General features: G+C 49.5%; 2 protein-coding genes across 6 annotated transcripts; both read right to left on the bottom strand.

Annotated features, from left to right (window-relative positions):
* Positions 1-235: 235 nt before the first annotated feature.
* Positions 236-2,605, bottom strand: LOC146301711 (uncharacterized). Its single transcript, XM_084671475.1, has one exon. It carries the CDS (start codon positions 2,177-2,179, stop codon positions 1,406-1,408), a length of 774 nt encoding a protein of 257 aa, XP_084527601.1. The 5' UTR covers positions 2,180-2,605; the 3' UTR covers positions 236-1,405.
* A 1,721-nt stretch (positions 2,606-4,326) lies between these two features.
* l3mbtl1b (L3MBTL histone methyl-lysine binding protein 1b) lies at positions 4,327-17,237 on the bottom strand. 5 transcript variants are annotated; one of them, XM_084669071.1, is made up of 22 exons: positions 17,060-17,237; positions 14,879-15,011; positions 13,895-14,060; positions 13,556-13,790; positions 13,243-13,372; positions 13,106-13,157; positions 12,747-12,841; positions 12,539-12,643; positions 12,133-12,268; positions 11,892-11,983; positions 9,815-9,966; positions 8,850-8,926; positions 8,631-8,716; positions 8,440-8,550; positions 8,205-8,319; positions 8,014-8,113; positions 7,028-7,234; positions 6,781-6,939; positions 6,583-6,650; positions 6,314-6,477; positions 6,139-6,201; positions 4,327-6,054 (listed from the first exon to the last, which is right to left on the bottom strand). In XM_084669071.1, the coding sequence occupies exons 2-22, from the start codon at positions 14,987-14,989 to the stop codon at positions 5,929-5,931; spliced, it is 2,550 nt and encodes an 849-aa protein (XP_084525197.1). In that variant the 5' UTR covers positions 14,990-15,011; positions 17,060-17,237; the 3' UTR covers positions 4,327-5,928. The 5 variants fall into 5 exon arrangements, with proteins under 5 accessions (XP_084525197.1, XP_084525193.1, XP_084525194.1 ...); XM_084669067.1 differs by having other exon boundaries at positions 4,327-6,057; positions 17,060-17,234; XM_084669068.1 differs by lacking the exon at positions 17,060-17,237 and adding an exon at positions 16,842-17,033 and having other exon boundaries at positions 4,327-6,057.
* Positions 17,238-17,433: the final 196 nt, after the last annotated feature.

Genomic DNA, 17,433 nt, shown 5'->3' on the forward strand with positions numbered 1-17,433 from the left:
ATGGTGGTCTAGTCGCAGATAGGCCTACTGCAGCAACATCTTAAATCTTTGTTGTAGGCCAAACTATACACTGGAGTAGCTGTAGAACATCAGCTAGGCTGAGGAGGTTCCTTCTCTCGTCATCGCGGTCGAGTGCAAAATGAATGGGAGTCTATGGAGCTAAATGCCTAAATTTGTCACGAATCCGGCTCAGTGTTTGCGACAGAAAAAAGGGGAACATGCGTTAGAGGACTTTCTGCTGTGGTCATTTATTAATCCGTTACACAAATAATAATATAAAACATAACCAATGATGAGGTATGTAAGTCAGTGGTATACATGTGGGTGTGAGTGAATCATGATGGAGAGCGGTGTTGAAGGGTGTATTAACTAAAGTCAAAAATCGTCTCTGCTTCCGACATCGTGTGTGTGTGTGTGTGTGTGTGTGTGTGTGTGTGTGTGTGTGTGTGTGTGTGTGTGTGTGTGTGTGTGTGTGTGTGTGTGTGTGTGTGTGTGTGTGTGTGTGTGTGTGTGTGTGTGTGTGTGTGTGTGTGTGTGTGTGTGTGGAAGAGAGAGGTGATGGTGTGCTGGCAATGTGCCAGTCTTGGACCTCCTACCTCATATGAACAGCAGAATCTCAGTTCTTAAAGAGAGGAAACAGTCTGCGGTCCTTCAGTAGAAACTAAAAAACCCCAGTCTGCTGCTGGAGGTCATTAAAGACTGCAGGAGAATGCTCAGGATCATTAAAATCCCTCCCTCTCTCTTCCCGTACTTACTAAGTCTGATCCCGGGGCGGCTGGTTTCATCCAGACAAACACACCCCAGTTTGTGGACAGCCTTAAAGAATTCAAACAGTGTTTTTTCCACCACTGACTTCAAGTTTATGTTAAGAAGATTGTGATAGAGGGAAAATGAATAGATATGTCTCAGGTTGTCCAAATAGCTATATGAACAAAGATGTTACCACAAACCATGACGAATCTGATGAAGACATTATGTTCTGCACAATGTTAAACTACTGTAGCTTCCCATGTTTGGGAATAGAAGGCCGTGAGAACACACATTTCTCAGTCCGCTTGCCAGGTTGGGTGTAATTCCTCTTATGTAGCCTAAACACAAGCCCCTCCTGACGAGTGTAGCAAACACAAGACATTGACCCCATAGGAGGGTTTTAGAGATAGTGGCAACCAGTGTTTGATTTGTACAAGAGCATTAAGGGTTGTTTGTTTTTAAAGGCATGGTGAGGATCAGATTATGCATATGCTTTCATTGTTCTGGTTTCATTCTCCCCAGATTGCAAGATGGTTGTAATATGTGAGTCGTTCCTCAGGATTAAGTATCCATTAACTCAGAAAGACATCAGGCAGCAGGAAGAAGAGGGTCACTGGGCTACATCCGTGTAGAGCAGAGAATGTCTGCGGAAGTTCTAGTTGACCTCACTGGAGTTGCAGGAGTCTGAGTGGGGAGAGGGGCAGGGAGAGGGTGATGGGGAGGAGGATGGGGGGTCCTGATGGTGGAGAACCTGGGTCAGCAAGTTTGACCCCCCCCCACTCTCCCCCCCTTTCCCTCCCTCTGCTCCCCACCCATCCCCCTCCTTCCCACACAGCAGTCCTGGGAGCTCAGGGGGGGGCTGGTCCTCAGGGGGGGGGTTGGTGACACGGCCGGTCTTGGGGGGCCTGGTGGGGGCCAGTGGGGGGGGCAGGTCTTCATCGGGGGGGAAGAGACTCTGAAAGGACTGGCTCTGGTCTCCCTGTTCCACGTCTTCACAGGGTTGTCTGTCCCGGCTCTCCTGCCGGCACAGGTGCTCCAGAGCTTCCAGCTCGCGCTGCTCACGGTCGCGGTTCTCGTACAGCAGCGTCCCAGCACAGATAAAGATGAACAGGCCCACACCCATCACGATGGGACCCAGCAGCTTCATGCGCTCACTGTGGGAGCTGGCACGCCCGCCCACGGGGTTAGGGCTGGAGGAGGCGTAGCCGGCCACAGCTACACCCAACCCCACCAGCACCACCAGCACACCCAGCAGGACCCAGGCCCCCGGGGCAGAGCGCAGACGCAGCCTGACTGTCTCCTCCTCCTCCTTCCGTCTACAACAAGGCAGCTGTGGCCATTGAGTACCAGGGTGTGGAGATACCGATGAGTGTGAGGATTCTGGGGAACAGATGGAACTCACTGCTCCACTGGTCCCGGCGGCCGTCATCCTCTACCTACAGGCTGTCGAGGTGGGGGGTTAAAACAGAGTTTACTTGGCACACACAACAGGGAATACCAGGGGACAGTGGGAGTGTCTCTCCTGACCCCAGGGCTGCTCCTAAACCCCCCAGAGGACTTAACAAGCCTGCAGTCACTGTTGCTGACGTGTTGCAACACTCATGACAAGCATTGCATCGTGATTAATCTTTTCAAAACAGTCACACGATACTGAATATTGAGCCAAGCAGATGACAAGAGTCACATGGTGCACGAACCAACCAACCCCTAAGCCGATTTTGTGATTTAATGTTTGATAATGATTCAAGGAAAATTCTGACTCACATTTATGTATAATGCATATTAAAGACAAATAAGATATATAATGATAACTATTAACGCCCTCCCCCAAAAAATTACATTTGCCGAAATGGTCAGAAAAAATATATAGGAAAGTTTGTGCAGAGTTTGCTTCACAAAGTCGTTTGACAACAAGACAAGAAGGAGACAGTTTGACGACAAGAGGAGACGGGTTGTCTTGTTTAGAGCACGAAGAATCGTCACCCGTAGGTTATTCCAGCGTTCGTTTTTTCCCGACAATCGTTCCGCTACCATGTTTGATCAAGTTTATGGTACTTGCCTTGGTTTGCGCGTAATTCCGTCTGTGACATTTCCTGATCGCATCACTAAAACTATTTAACAGCTCATGGGCCCGTTACTTCCTCTGTCACAACCTTCGTTGTCCTGTCTTTCTCCCTCCCTCTTCATTCCTGTTTCTCCGGAGTTTCACCCAGTTTCTTAGATTAAGATCTATCCATCCTTGGGTTATTCTTGGAACCAGTACAGCGCACGCGGCTTAACATATGATCTCTTCTTCTTGTGGCTTTAGCAGTAAACTAAGCCTTGAGTAAGGGGTACTCTAATGCCATTATGATTTAAAACGAAGCAGGCTATGTGTTGGTGCCGTGTGTGAGTGTATGTATGTCTGTTTCTATGTGTATCCCCTCGAAGAATCAGGGCTCTAGTTGGGTGTGTGGTTGAAGGGTCGTGGGAACCGCTGGCCACTCTTAACAGTCCCACGGTGAATCTGGTTATTATTAGTTAGCACCGTACTAAGCTGTCCCGGGGGAGAGGGCTGTGTAGGAGAGAGGGCTGTGTAGGAGAGAGGGCTGTGTGGGAGAGAGGGCTGTGTGGGAGAGAGGGCTGTGTGGGAGGAGAGAGGGCTGTGTAGGAGAGAGGGCTATGTAGGAAAGAGGGCTGTGTAGGAGGAGAGAGGGCTGTGTGGGAGGAGAGAGGGCTGTGTGGGAGAGAGGGCTGTGTAGGAGGAGAGAGGGCTGTGTGGGAGGAGAGAGGGCTGTGTGGGAGGAGAGAGGGCTGTGTGGGAGGAGAGAGGGCTGTGTGGGAGGAGAGAGGGCTGTGTGGGAGAGAGGGCTGTGTAGGAGGAGAGAGGGCTGTGTAGGAGGAGAGAGGGCTGTGTGGGAGGAGAGAGGGCTGTGTGGGAGGAGAGAGGGCTGTGTGGGAGGAGAGAGGGCTGTGTGGGAGGAGAGAGGGCTGTGTGGGAGAGAGGGCTGTGTGGGAGAGAGGGCTGTGTAGGAGAGAGGGCTGTGTAGGAGGAGAGAGGGCTGTGTGGGAGGAGAGAGGGCTGTGTAGGAGGAGAGAGGGCTGTGTGGGAGGAGAGAGGGCTGTGTAGGAGGAGAGAGGGCTGTGTAGGAGGAGAGAGGGCTGTGTGGGAGAGAGGGCTGTGTGGGAGGAGAGAGGGCTGTGTGGGAGGAGAGAGGGCTGTGTGGGAGGAGAGAGGGCTGTGTGGGAGGAGAGAGGGCTGTGTGGGAGGAGAGAGGGCTGTGTGGGAGGAGAGAGGGCTGTGTGGGAGGAGAGAGGGCTGTGTGGGAGGAGAGAGGGCTGTGTGGGAGGAGAGAGGGCTGTGTGGGAGGAGAGAGGGCTGTGTGGAGGTGAGGTCTGGAGGAACATCACAGACCAACTTAGGTGTTAGACGCACGCAGACTTCGAAATAAGTGTGTGTGCTTTGTGTGAGGTCTTGCTAAGACTGAACACTGAAGATACGCAGAGGAACAACCAGCTGACCTGTCAGTGAGCTGTGACGCTAGTCCAGGGTCAGACGGCGTCTGAGTCAGAAAGAGAAACTGTTGACCACACAGGCAGTGTTCATCCTTTATTCCATTCACTCAAATTCCATCTGACAATCAACTTCACAAAGAAAAAATGAATATCCGAACCCCTTAAATAATACATACATATATCCTTTTGAAGAAAAAAAGTAATATTATGTACATATTCTAACTCACTGAACTGAGATACATGTATCATATTACACAGGCAAAAAATGCTGAACATTTTTACAAACTTTTTACATTGAGGTGCAAAGCACAATTTGTATATTTTTTTAATTCTGTGAACACTTCTTAGAGATGATAATTTATTATTTGCACCAATGTTCAGAAGTCCTTCTGACTGGAGGTTGGGTTAGGGTTAGTCACTAATGCAGGTTGTCAGTTCAAATGAAGCTTTGCGTCTGTGCCAGATTTACATCACCATAGAAACACCTAAAATAACAAAACTATATTCATTAAAACAAGGAGTCATCTGCATATTCAAATTCATCAACATTCATTAACTGACATAAAATTCAAAGAAGCCATTTTTCTTTTCTTTAGCTGTCCCAAGCTGCCTGCTTGTCTTCTGGTTGATCACATATCATCATCCTTTCAACATAAACAGCAGGAGAAACATGAAGGAGCAGTCAGGAAATTACATCCTCATATATAAACACACTCGCACACACACGCCTGTATTGTCTACGATCCCTCCTCCCCCCCCTGCTGTTTCACCAGCAGCTCTGCTGCCCCCTGCTGTTTCACCAGCAGCTCTGCTGCCCCCTGCTGTTTCACCAGCAGCTCTGCTGCCCCCTGCTGTTTCACCAGCAGCTCTGCTGCCCCCTGCTGTTTCACCAGCAGCTCTGCTGCCCCCTGCTGTTTCACCAGCAGCTCTGCTGCCCCCTGCTGTTTCACCAGCAGCTCTGCTGCCCCCTGCTGTTTCACCAGCAGCTCTGCTGCCCCCTGCTGTTTCACCAGCAGCTCTGCTGCCCCCTGCTGTTTCACCAGCAGCTCTGCCCCCCCCTGCTGTTTCACCAGCAGCTCTGCTGCCCCCTGCTGTTTCACCAGCAGCTCTGACCACAATGCTCTAGCTTGTTCTTGCAGCCATAAAAAACAAAGATTCAAGTAAAAGCAACACATTATGAACATAAATTGTTCCATTTGTTCAGTGCGGCAACATTTCTTTTAATTGAAAATTAGACCAAATTCATTATCACTATAACATTTATATGAAATCAAACCCAATGTTATTCAGCACTTAAAAGCCTCAAAAGGTGCCAGCAAGTAAATTCTTGATCATCCAGAAAACATTCAAATAAATTAAAGAGATCTTTGTTACAGTATGTCCCTCCTGTAGAAGGTGTGTCTGTTAGAAGTCTTGTCTGGTCTCCATTCCTGTGATGCAGGGTCACCCAGCCACACAGTCTACTGGGTTGTTTTTTCCTTGACTGACCGTCAAAAACCTCCGACATGAGGACCCTGGAGACGTCTCCCTGGTCTCTCCCCCAATGAGGACCCTGGATACGTCTCCCTGGTCTCTCCTCATGAGGACCCTGGAGACGTCTCCCTGGTCTCTCCCCCAATGAGGACCCTGGATACGTCTCCCTGGTCTCTCCTCATGAGGACCCTGGAGACGTCTCCCTGGTCTCTACTCCTCGTCAGCATTCTTCAGCATGAGGATGGAGTTGTAGATCTTCAAGGCGGGGCCTAGTTTGATTGACAGGATCTTAACAATGTCTGATTGGGTGAGCAGCAGGAACGCCTCGCCATCTATCTGCTGCAAAGACACACGGACACGCCATCAGTTCCTGCCACACCACGGTCTTGCCTGTGTGTGTGTGTGTGGCAGTAGACCCACCTCTGTTCTGAAGGTAGCAGCATGCTCCTTGCAGCCTGGGAGCCCTCGGACAAAACTGGCCACCTGTCCCAACATACATCATCATATTACACTTCTGATAACACTTGAATAAAATGTTTTTTCCCGTAACATGGAAGTAACTTTTGCAGGCTGTTGTCAGGGTGTGTGGTCAGACCTCCTCAGCGCTCCAGCCGGCAACTCTTTTGGCGGTGAGTCCCAGCACCTCAGGGAGCAGCTGGCAGTGTTTGTCCCAGCACAGCAACACCCTATGGGGGGGGGGGGAGGAGACGCCTGGGGAGAACACAGACTCATGGAGGGCCTGCTGGAGAGACTGGGACCCTGGAGAGGAGAGGAGAGGGAGTGACGGAAAGAGTGGCAATTTCTCCAGCTCATGTGCAGAAACACTGATCTCACAACATGTCAACAAGGAAAGGAGACAGCTACCTTTGCCCTCTCCTCCTCCCTCCTGCTTCACCAAGTGCAGCTTCAGGTATTTAGGGACTAGAGCTGACCTGTTGGGGAACCGATAAAAGAACACATTATGTAAACCACACCAAGAAATCCAGTTCAGATGCTGATATGAGAAAGTTTCCTGTCTTACAAACAGAGAGCTGTGTGGGGCAGTTGAAGACTGGCTTGTACCTCTTAGGTCGAGGGCCGTTATGGCCGCTCTCACTGGCTGCCCCCGGTACTGCCCCCGGTGCTTCCCCCGGTGCTTCCCTCGGTGCTTCCCCCGGTGCTGCCCCCGGTGGGTCCGACTGGCTGCTGCGCACAGAACGCTCCCCCTCCACGGTAAGTCTCCTAGCAACACACACACACGTCTGCATGAAAACCAGCTACACACACGAGAAGTGCTGGTGCTCATGGCATCGAGGCGAACTAGAATCACCTGTTCTGAGGAGAATCCTCTGCAGCCTCGGGCAGCTCTGGTGTGGCGGGCGTGTGTGTCGGTGTGGTGGGCGTGTGCGTCTGGAGGTCTGGCCGTCTAACGCGGTGATGAGGCCCGCTGATGGCGGTGGGTCGTTCTCCACTCAGACGGTCAGGAACCAGCCCCTCTTTGTTCAGGTTCATCTCTGAGTAGGGGCAGCTCACCTGCCTGGAGATACAACACTTTCAGACTCGGCCTCAAGTCAAACTGACACTCACAATGAGAATCCAACAAGCATGTGCCACGTAAAACTTGCACATGTTACTGACATGTTGGCATGTACATGTTAGCATGTAGTATGTTACTAAAGTGTAGTGTGATCCATAGCATGTAGCGTGTTACTGACGTATAGCATGTCACTGACGTGTAGCATGTTACTGACATGTAGCATGTTGATGACGTGTAGCATGTTACTGAAGTGTAGTGTGATCCATAGCATGTAGCGTGTTACTGATGTGTAGCATGTTACTGAAGTGTAGTGTGATCCATAGCATGTAGCGTGTTACTGATGTGTAGCATGTTACTGAAGTGTAGTGTGATCCATAGTATGTTGCATGTTACTGACGTATAGCATGTTACTGACGTGTAGGATGTTACTGACATGTAGCATGTTGATGACGTGTAGCATGTTACTAAAGTGTAGTGTGATCCATAGTGTAGCGTGTTACTGACGTGTAGTGTGATCCATAGCGCGTAGCGTGTTCCTGATGTGTAGTTTGATCCATAGCGTGTAGCATGTTACTGAAGTGTAGTGTGATCCAAAGCATGTAGAATGTTACTGACGTGTAGCATGTTACTGATGTGTAGTGTGATCCATAGCATGTAGCGTGTTACTGACGTGTAGAATGTTACTGACGTGTAGCATGTTACTGATGTGTAGTGTAATCCATAGCATGTAGCATGCTACTAACGTGTAGCATGTTACTGACATGTAGTGTGTTACTGACGTGTAATGTGTTCCGTAGCGCGGCCCCCGGATGTGTCCGACCCCATTGCATCCTGGGGTAGGACAGCCCTGGCCTGGGAGGAGCACCACGTCTGTGGAGCCTGCAACACACCATGGAGAGTCACCACACACACACCTACCTCACTACACACACACACACACACCTCAGACATCAGAGGGTGTGTGTCTCACCATTGGGGTGTTGCAGGGGGTGCCCTGTCTTCTGACACCAGCCCACAGGATGCAGGTCAGGGCTGTCGGCCTCCACACAGTAGTCATATTCCCTACTCCAGCCATCAAAATGGATCTGTGTGTGTGTGAATAGGAGCAAGGGAGACAACTGTAAACTGCTGAGACAAAGGTTCATAATGGAACTCCCCAACATGTCTCCCTCCCTCCCTCCGTCACGCTGAGGAAAACACTGCACCTTCAGTCGGTGGTCCTCCACCTCGGCGATGGTTGCTACACGGATGAGCATGGGATTCCTCTTATCCACGGCCTCCAGCCTCATCCCAACCTGGAACCCGTGAGGTGGCCTCTAACACACACACACATACACACCATCACCAACCGCACAACAGGAGGGAGGTGTGGTGTGTGTGCCAGAGTGAATGTCACCTGTTTGAAAGCGCGTGCAGGGGCAGCTTGAGTACCAGTCTCCTCCAGGTATCTCTCCCAGGAGAAGCTCTTGGGCTGTTTGTACTCTGAGGATAGACATTCAGTCAACCAGTCAAGACAAAACACTCTCAGCCTACAGAACTAACTGAGCCTAACTTACTGCTACAGTAACTGCTGCATGGTTTGTAGATGTGATTGTGGGTGTAAGTCGAGTGTTACCAGCTGGTGTGGTGAGGGTTAGCTCTGCCTCCTCACAGTAGCCCACAGGGTGGATGTAAGGACTGCTGGGTTCACACCTGGACACAAACCCACACTGAGGCAGGGAACACACTGAGGCAGGGCACACACTGAGGCAGGGCAGAGTGAACACACTGAGGCAGGGCAGAGTGAACACACTGAGGCAGGGCAGAGTGAACACACTGAGGCAGGGCAGAGTGAACACACTGAGGCAGGGCACACACTGAGGCAGGGCAGAGTGAACACACTGAGGCAGGGCAGAGTGAACACACTGAGGCAGGGCAGAGTGAACACACTGAGGCAGGGCAGAGTGAACACACTGAGGCAGGGCAGAGTGAACACACTGAGGCAGGGCAGAGTGAACACACTGAGGCAGGGCAGAGTGAACACACTGAGGCAGGGCAGAGTGAACACACTGAGGCAGGGCAGAGTGAACACACTGAGGCAGGGCAGAGTGAACACACTGAGGCAGGGCAGAGTGAACACACTGAGGCAGGGCAGAGTGAACACACTGAGGCAGGGCAGAGTGAACACACTGAGGCAGGGCAGAGTGAACACACTGAGGCAGGGCAGAGTGAACACACTGAGGCAGGGCAGAGTGAACACACTGAGGCAGGGCAGAGTGAACACACTGAGGCAGGGCAGAGTGAACACACTGAGGCAGGGCAGAGTGAACACACTGAGGCAGGGCAGAGTGAACACACTGAGGCAGGGCAGAGTGAACACACTGAGGCAGGGCAGAGTGAACACACTGAGGCAGGGCAGAGTGAACACACTGAGGCAGGGCAGAGTGAACACACTGAGGCAGGGCAGAGTGAACACACTGAGGCAGGGCAGAGTGAACACACTGAGGCAGGGCAGAGTGAACACACTGAGGCAGGGCACAGGAAGCCCATGTCTGCTCGCTCACACACACACACACGCACACACTTCAGTCTGTGTCTCACCAGTAGTCATAGGTGTCATCCCAGTTATCAAAGTGAATGAGTAGTCTGTTGTCTACGACAGCAGAGATGGTCGCTACGCAGATCAGAGACGGGTTCTTCCTGTCCACCGCCTCCAGCTTCATCCCCGCACGGAACCCCGAGGGAGTCACCGACTACACACACACACACACACACACACAGTCACACACACACACACACACACAGTCACACACACACACACAGTCACACACACACACGCACGCACACGCACACGCCAAGGTTATTATAGTTTTGCATTTTTATTTCATTTGACTTTTTGTTTTCAAATTCAGTTTAGTTTTAATAGCGCGTTTTCTAGTTTAGTTTCTATTTTTTGAAAATGCTTAGCTTTAGTTTTTATTAGTGTTAGTGTTAGTTTTAGTCTTTAGTATTAACATATTAACCAACGCTTCCTCCCGTTTGTGGTGTTCCTGCGTATTTAGTAACCAGCAGCTATCGGTTGGCCGGTGAAAGCACTGCTGTACTACGGGGCATGTTTCAACCGAACTCGTAAAACAAATGCCTCTTTGCGCAATTGGATAGACCTACAACCAATCAGAGCAACGTAGTATGTTGTGTGTTGTAATATGTTGTTTGTTGAAAACAAATTCAACCCAAGCGCTCTTTGGTGACGTGGTTGGTTACTATTGATCATCTGTCCATCATCGTATAAAGCCCGCCCTGACAATTTCAATGGTCCGAACAGCTCCTGTTCCGGCAGTTTTTCCCCAAACGTGCCCCCCCAGACCCAACTTCCCGACCACATTTTTTTGTGGGCGGGGCTAAGTTGGGCTGGCAGCCAGGCTGGTAAATTCTGGGTTCGCAGTCATAAATGTAAACTTATTTGTTCAATGAAAGACATTGACAAAGACAAAAACTAAGGACTATTTACTCTATAATTATATGTTATTTAAGTTAGTTTTGCGACCAGACAATACCATTTTGGTTAGTTATCGTTTTTTTGTAATGCCTAGTTTGTGTTTTTATTTCATTTAACAACCATGTTTTTACCACCTAGTGTTCGTTATGTTTTTACCACCTAGTGTTCGTTATGTTTTTACCACCTAGTGTTCGTTATGTTTTTACCACCTAGTGTTCGTTATGTTTTTACCACCTAGTGTTCGTTATTTTGTTCATTTTTGATTATACGATTATAACCTTGGCACACACACAAAAATTGGTGGTATATGGATGCCGTGTCAATGCCGGACACACACAAACAAACACGCCTGGCAGACACACATCCACTAACACGCCTGGCAGACACACATCCACTAACACACGCCTGGCAGACACACATCCACTAACACGCCTGGCAGACACACATCCACTAACACGCCTGGCAGACACACATCCACTAACACATGCCTGGCAGACACACATCCACTAACACGCCTGGCAGACACACATCCACTAACACGCCTGGCAGACACACATCCACTAACACGCCTGGCAGACACACATCCACTAACACGCCTGGCAGACACACATCCACTAACACATGCCTGGCAGACACACATCCACTAACACACGCCTGGCAGACACACATCCACTAACACGCCTGGCAGACACACATCCACTAACACACGCCTGGCAGACACACATCCACTAACACGCCTGGCAGACACACATCCACTAACGCGCCTGGCAGACACACATCCACTAACACGCGCCTGGCAGACACACATCCACTAACACGCGCGTGGCAGACACACATCCACTAACACACGCCTGGCAGACACACATCCACTAACACACGCCTGGCAGACACACATCCACTAACACGCCTGGCAGACACACATCCACTAACACACGCCTGGCAGACACACATCCACTAACACACGCCTGGCAGACACACATCCACTAACACACGCCTGGCAGACACACATCCACTAACACATGCCTGGCAGACACACATCCACTAACACGCCTGGCAGACACACATCCACTAACACATGCCTGGCAGACACACATCCACTAACACACGCCTGGCAGACACACATCCACTAACACACGCCTGGCAGACACACATCCACTAACACACGCGTGGCAGACGTACAGTGTTGAGGCTCTTGAAGAGGTGTTTGGGGGCCAGTTGGCCCCTGCAGTTCTTTACATACATGCTCCAGTTAAATTCTCCATCCTTACAACCTAGAACACAGAAGCACACACAACTAGTGGTCTATGGCCAGTACAGGTATGTGTGTATATGGCAATCTACGTGTGTGTGTGTGTGTGAGTGAGAGTGAGTGAGAGAGAGAGAAACAGAGACAGAGAAAGAGAGAGAAATAGATGAAGACCTTTTGGCAGCAGCAGTTTGTGTCCCATTTTTTCACACCAGCCAGCAGGCTTCACGTCCCACGAGTCAGCATTTACCCAGAAGTCATAGCACTCAGGGTACCCATCAAAGTGGAGCCTGATCCGGTACCCCTGGATCTGAGGAGCAGAGGGTGAGACAGAGAGAGATGAGGGTGAGACAGAGAGGGATGAGGGTGAGAGAGAGAGATGAGGGTGAGAGAGAGGGATGAGGGTGAGAGAGAGATGAGGGTGAGAGAGAGAGATGAGGGAGAGACAGAGAGATGAGGGTGAGACAGAGAGATGAGGGTGAGACAGAGAGATGAGGGTGAGACAGAGAGATGAGGGTGAGACAGAGAGAGAGCTACAGGCTCTGGTAGGAAGAAGACATGAGGAGTGGTGCCTTCTCACCTCAGCGACTGTAAGAACACAGAAGAGAGCAGGGTGGCAGGGGTCCAGCCCTTCCAGTTTCATCCCCACCTTGAAGAGATTCCTGCTCTGAGGGACTGACTGGTGCTGTAAAACAAGGGCACATATTTGCTGCTGTTTGTGGCACCGCCTGCAGCTGGCATGCCGTGAGTGAAGAGGGGAGAGGATGAGTGTCTGCAGTACTCCTCACCTCCTTGAACAGCTTGACAGGGGCAGCTACAGCCCTCTCCTCTTCCAGGTAGGCCGGCCAGCTCCACGCTCGCTTCTTATTGGACGGGGCAGTCACTAGGGGAGGGACCAGCAGGTAAAGGAACCTGGTTAGAACCAGTCCAAACAACAGCATGTGCAAACTAACCTCTGACAACAGTGAAACCTCCATCTATCTTATCCACCATCTGTCCCTCTCTCTCCACAGAGCGTAGGTATCTAGGCATCCCTCCCTCCCTCTCTCTCCACAGAGCGTAGGTATCTAGGCATCCCTCTCTTTCCACAGAGCGTAGGTATCTAGGCGTCCCTCTCTCTCCACAGAGCGTAGGTATGTGGACGTACCCAGCCTGGCCAGTTTAGCAGCCCTCCGGCCTTTGCCGCCCTTGCTCTTCTCCTAAGAGACAGAGAGAAGCAGACAGGGAAGTGTTAGAGCTCACTGGTTGATTCAGCTAAATAATTCAGACGTGTCTCTTCCTCACCTCTTCCTCTTCCTGGTTGTCCTCCTCCTCGTCACCAGAGTCCATGTAGATCTTCCTCTTCTTGCGAACTCGTTTCCCCAGCCGCTCGCCCTCCGCCCCCTCTCTCTCCCTGGGCTCGCCAGGGGAGGACCTGGAGACACAGCAGAGAGGCTGCAGCACGCCACTCTCACACCACCGAGGGTGAATTAAGACAAGCTAAGGGAAGGGCCCTATATGTGTGTGTGAGTGGGAAAAAGAGGGAGAGAGAGACAGAAAGAAAGAAAAGAAACAAAGAAAGGATAGCAACAAATGACTAAAGACAGAAACCCCTCACCTTCCGCTGGAGGGCTGAGCACAAACACAGCTGCAGAATCTGCCCTGAGCACCTGAGCCCACACAGGAGATACAGCGAGCCAGCTCCACCTTGCGGCCCACCTCCGCGCTGGGGCCCACCTCCGCGCTGGGGCCCACCTCCGCGCTGGGGCCCACCTCCGCACTGGGGCCCACCTCCGCGCTGGGGCCCTCCATGGTGGGGCCCTCTTCTAGAGACACAAGCACTGGGCCTGAAGCTGGAGCCACACAGCAGAGAACAAAATAAATGTTAAGTGAAATAGACAGAATGAATATATATGACTGTGACATAACCACTTATAGAACTGTAAAGTTGTTTTACCCTCAAATGCAGGGGTGTGGAGCTGATTGGCTGGGGATCTGGCAGTGCCAGGCTCTGATTGGGCCTTTGGTGGAGGGGTGGGACTGTATGTGGGGGCGGTCTCTGCCTTAGTCTCGGCCTCCGTTTCGGTAACTATCTCCAATGTTCCAAATTCTGTCATGCGAAACTGAGACATAGCCCTGGTTAATCTCACACACAGACACACACACAGACAGACACACACACAGCCGTGTTTCCCCTACGTTGATTTTGTCGTGGCGGCCGGCCACGGCTACATTTCTGCAGCCACGATGTCAGAAACAGGGTTAGAAACAGGGTCAGAAACAGGGTCAGAAACAGGGTTAGAAACAGGGTTAGAAACAGGGTTAGAAACAGGGTTAGAAACAGGGCTGTACAAGACAGGCCGTCTATCAGCCGTGACTGTTAGAGCGCATGTCGGAGAATAGCAAGGACACGCTCTTCACAGCGCAGTTGAGATTGCGTGAGTGAGTCCTTGAGAACTGTAAGTCGTATAACTTATGTTGTCAGTTCATTTAAGCCTGTTATTGTATCGGTCTATCGTTCTTGCTAATTTAAATTAAGTTAACTGGTGATTTTCGTAGTTTGTATTCTTGCCCGGGATAGCTAAATTGCACTTGTCTGTTGATTGGATAGCGATTGCTGCCTTTGCTCACGTTTGTATTTTAAGTGCATTTTTATGCAGAAGTAGTTTAATTTATAAATAGTGGGTTTATTTTTATTATTTTTTACAGAATGCTTAGCCTATCAAGATCAAATGAAGCAGACAGTGTACATGCTTTCGAGTACCTTAATCGATAGGCTACTGACCATTTACAATAAGTTGTTACGTCAATTATTAATTGGTAGCATTTATGCCATTTAGAACATACTTTATGAATGTAAGGTGTCTAAGTTTCCTAGAGAAAACACTGCACAGAGACACGCACACAGAGACACGCACACAGAGACACGCACACGCAGTACCTTGATGTCGCTCCCAGGCAGGGTGGCGATGCCGTCTTGCCAGTCCAGGGCACTCATCATATCAAAGTCTGCCCCCGGGACAGGAGCATCGCTGGGCAGGGTGTCTGTCATTTCTTCCTGCTCCACTCCCCACCTAGAACCACGACACCATCACACAGCTGAGCTACGACACCATCACACACCTGAGCTATGACACCATCACACACCCGAGCTACGACACCATCACACAGCTGAGCTATGACACCATCACACAGCTGAGCTACGACACCATCACACAGCTGAGCTACGACACCATCACACACCTGAGCTACGACACCATCACACACCTGAGCTACGACACCATCACACACCTGAGCTACGACACCATCACACAGCTGAGCTACGACACCATCACACACCTGAGCTACGACACCATCACACGACACCATCACACACCTGAGCTACGACACCATCACACAGCTGAGCTACGACACCATCACACAGCTGAGCTACGACACCATCACACACCTGAGCTACGACACCATCACACAGCTGAACTGAGCAATTGTGTCCCACATGTTACTTATGACGACACAAACAAGCCGAGACACTGCAGAGGGGAGCACCAGTGAGTGTGTGACTGCTAAAGCCAAGATGGCTGTGACAAGGCTGAGGCTTCTCCTTGACATCCAGATGTTGTAGGACAACAACACAGTCCACTGGTGTGAAGGGTCCTTACTTTCACCATTTAGATTAGCTGGATGGTTTCATAAAGCAGCACTGGCACTGCAGGCCTCAGACATAATTCGGCTATAACAACAATTTGTAAAGCGCTGACGTAAATAATCTCAAGAAGGATCATCACTAAATTCGTATAACTAACACAGTACCTATATTTTAGAACCGACAGCTACCTGCCCAAATTCTACCAGCGCGTGTTAAGTGAAGTACAACAGCCGCATCACCGCTAGAGGGCGACTGTGGGTTGACTATTGCAAAATACACCATGCACTTCCAATTCCAGACAAAACAATCAATATTTTAGTTTTACAGGTGTAATGACACAAACATATAAGTACAAACGTATACATAACCAGTCACCCAATTATATACTGTTGTGAAACAACGGCAAGGGTGTTTCAAATACAAGTTAAAGTAACAAGTTCGTCTTTTCCTTGTTTTTACGATATCTCAAAAAATAGATTGTTTGCACCAACACGGACTGCTTATATTAAATATAATATCTCCGTTTAAATGAAAAACCTATGTTCTTTACAAAATGATCGTCGTTAAAGACATTTTGATCAAAATAATATCACGATATAACGTTTTTGTCTCGACGCGTGTTCATCTCTCTTTTTCGAAAAAATGACGGTTGAACTGAATATTGTACACCCTAACAAAGTCAACTTGAGTATGACCTGTTTGACAGCTGTTGATTTACGTTTCCAAGTTAAAACCTCGAATTTATTCTGACCATAAATAAAGTGTATGTAAGAGCGCCCATGATTAGCATTCGTCTTATACAAAATGGCGGAGCATTGAAAGAGGCCACCAACACGTTTAAACTATATAAATTACTGAAGTTATCGGTTTTAACAAGTGATGCAGAGCCACGGCCTGCCTAATGAAGTCAATTGTATACCTTGTGGTTTACAGATTTGGTGTTTTCCCTCACCATAGTCATTTTCTTTACTTTCCCCTTGTCACGGAATGTCAGCCCAGCTTACTAGCTCCTAGCTAGATGTCAGAAGGCTACATTCAGACAGTCCAGTCAATAGCTACGCTAGCTAGCCAGCTAACCGCTCTCTGGCTAGCTCACGGTTCTATTCCTACTAGTGGTAGCTAGGTATTGCGATAGCATTGTGGCTTGATGTGCCGAGTTAAGGACAATCTGTAATAAATAAGTTTCCCGGTATTTAACGGGGGGGAAAATCATTTCAACGGACTTCAAATTAGTTTGCATAAAATACTCAATACTCACCAATACAACGCGTTATTTGTTACACGTTAAATGAGAGATTTGCTTGCTTTATTTCTTCAATAGAAACTTGATTCACCAATTTATCTATACCGTTCCAAATCACAGTTAGACTAAATAAAATCCTCCCTTTCAAAAGAAGACTGCTATATCAGTTTGACTGTTGTTTCTATTGAGTAATAAAAGTGTGCGACGTTATTGCTGTAAATAATGGTACTCACCTCGTTCTCTTTTAACTCTTATTTGGAGCTGGTCGGTGTTGTGAAGCGCATGCGTGCAGTATGCGCCGTCTGCCAACTTTGGACCTCGGAACTCCGGAAAACTTCAGCAACTACTGGAACATGCACCTCACGGTGAAGGTTGAAAATAACTGGTAATCATGTATTGTAGTCGGCAATGTCTCTGCAGTTCTTTTAAACTAGCCTACCGAATCCCCAGAAACTGTCAGGGAGCGGACTTCCAGCGGGATCTCTCCTCGCGCGCTATTTCCATTGTGGTCAAATTATAGGCGGTTGCATGATGACATTTTGTACTGTTTATGCTCTACCCATCAACTTCTGATGCTATAAGCACTATATTGTTGGTTAAAAATGCC

This window comes from Hypomesus nipponensis, chromosome 2, assembly GCF_054491055.1.
Source record: "Hypomesus nipponensis isolate SF chromosome 2, ASM5449105v1, whole genome shotgun sequence".
NCBI classification, from domain to species: Eukaryota; Metazoa; Chordata; class Actinopteri; order Osmeriformes; family Osmeridae; genus Hypomesus; species Hypomesus nipponensis.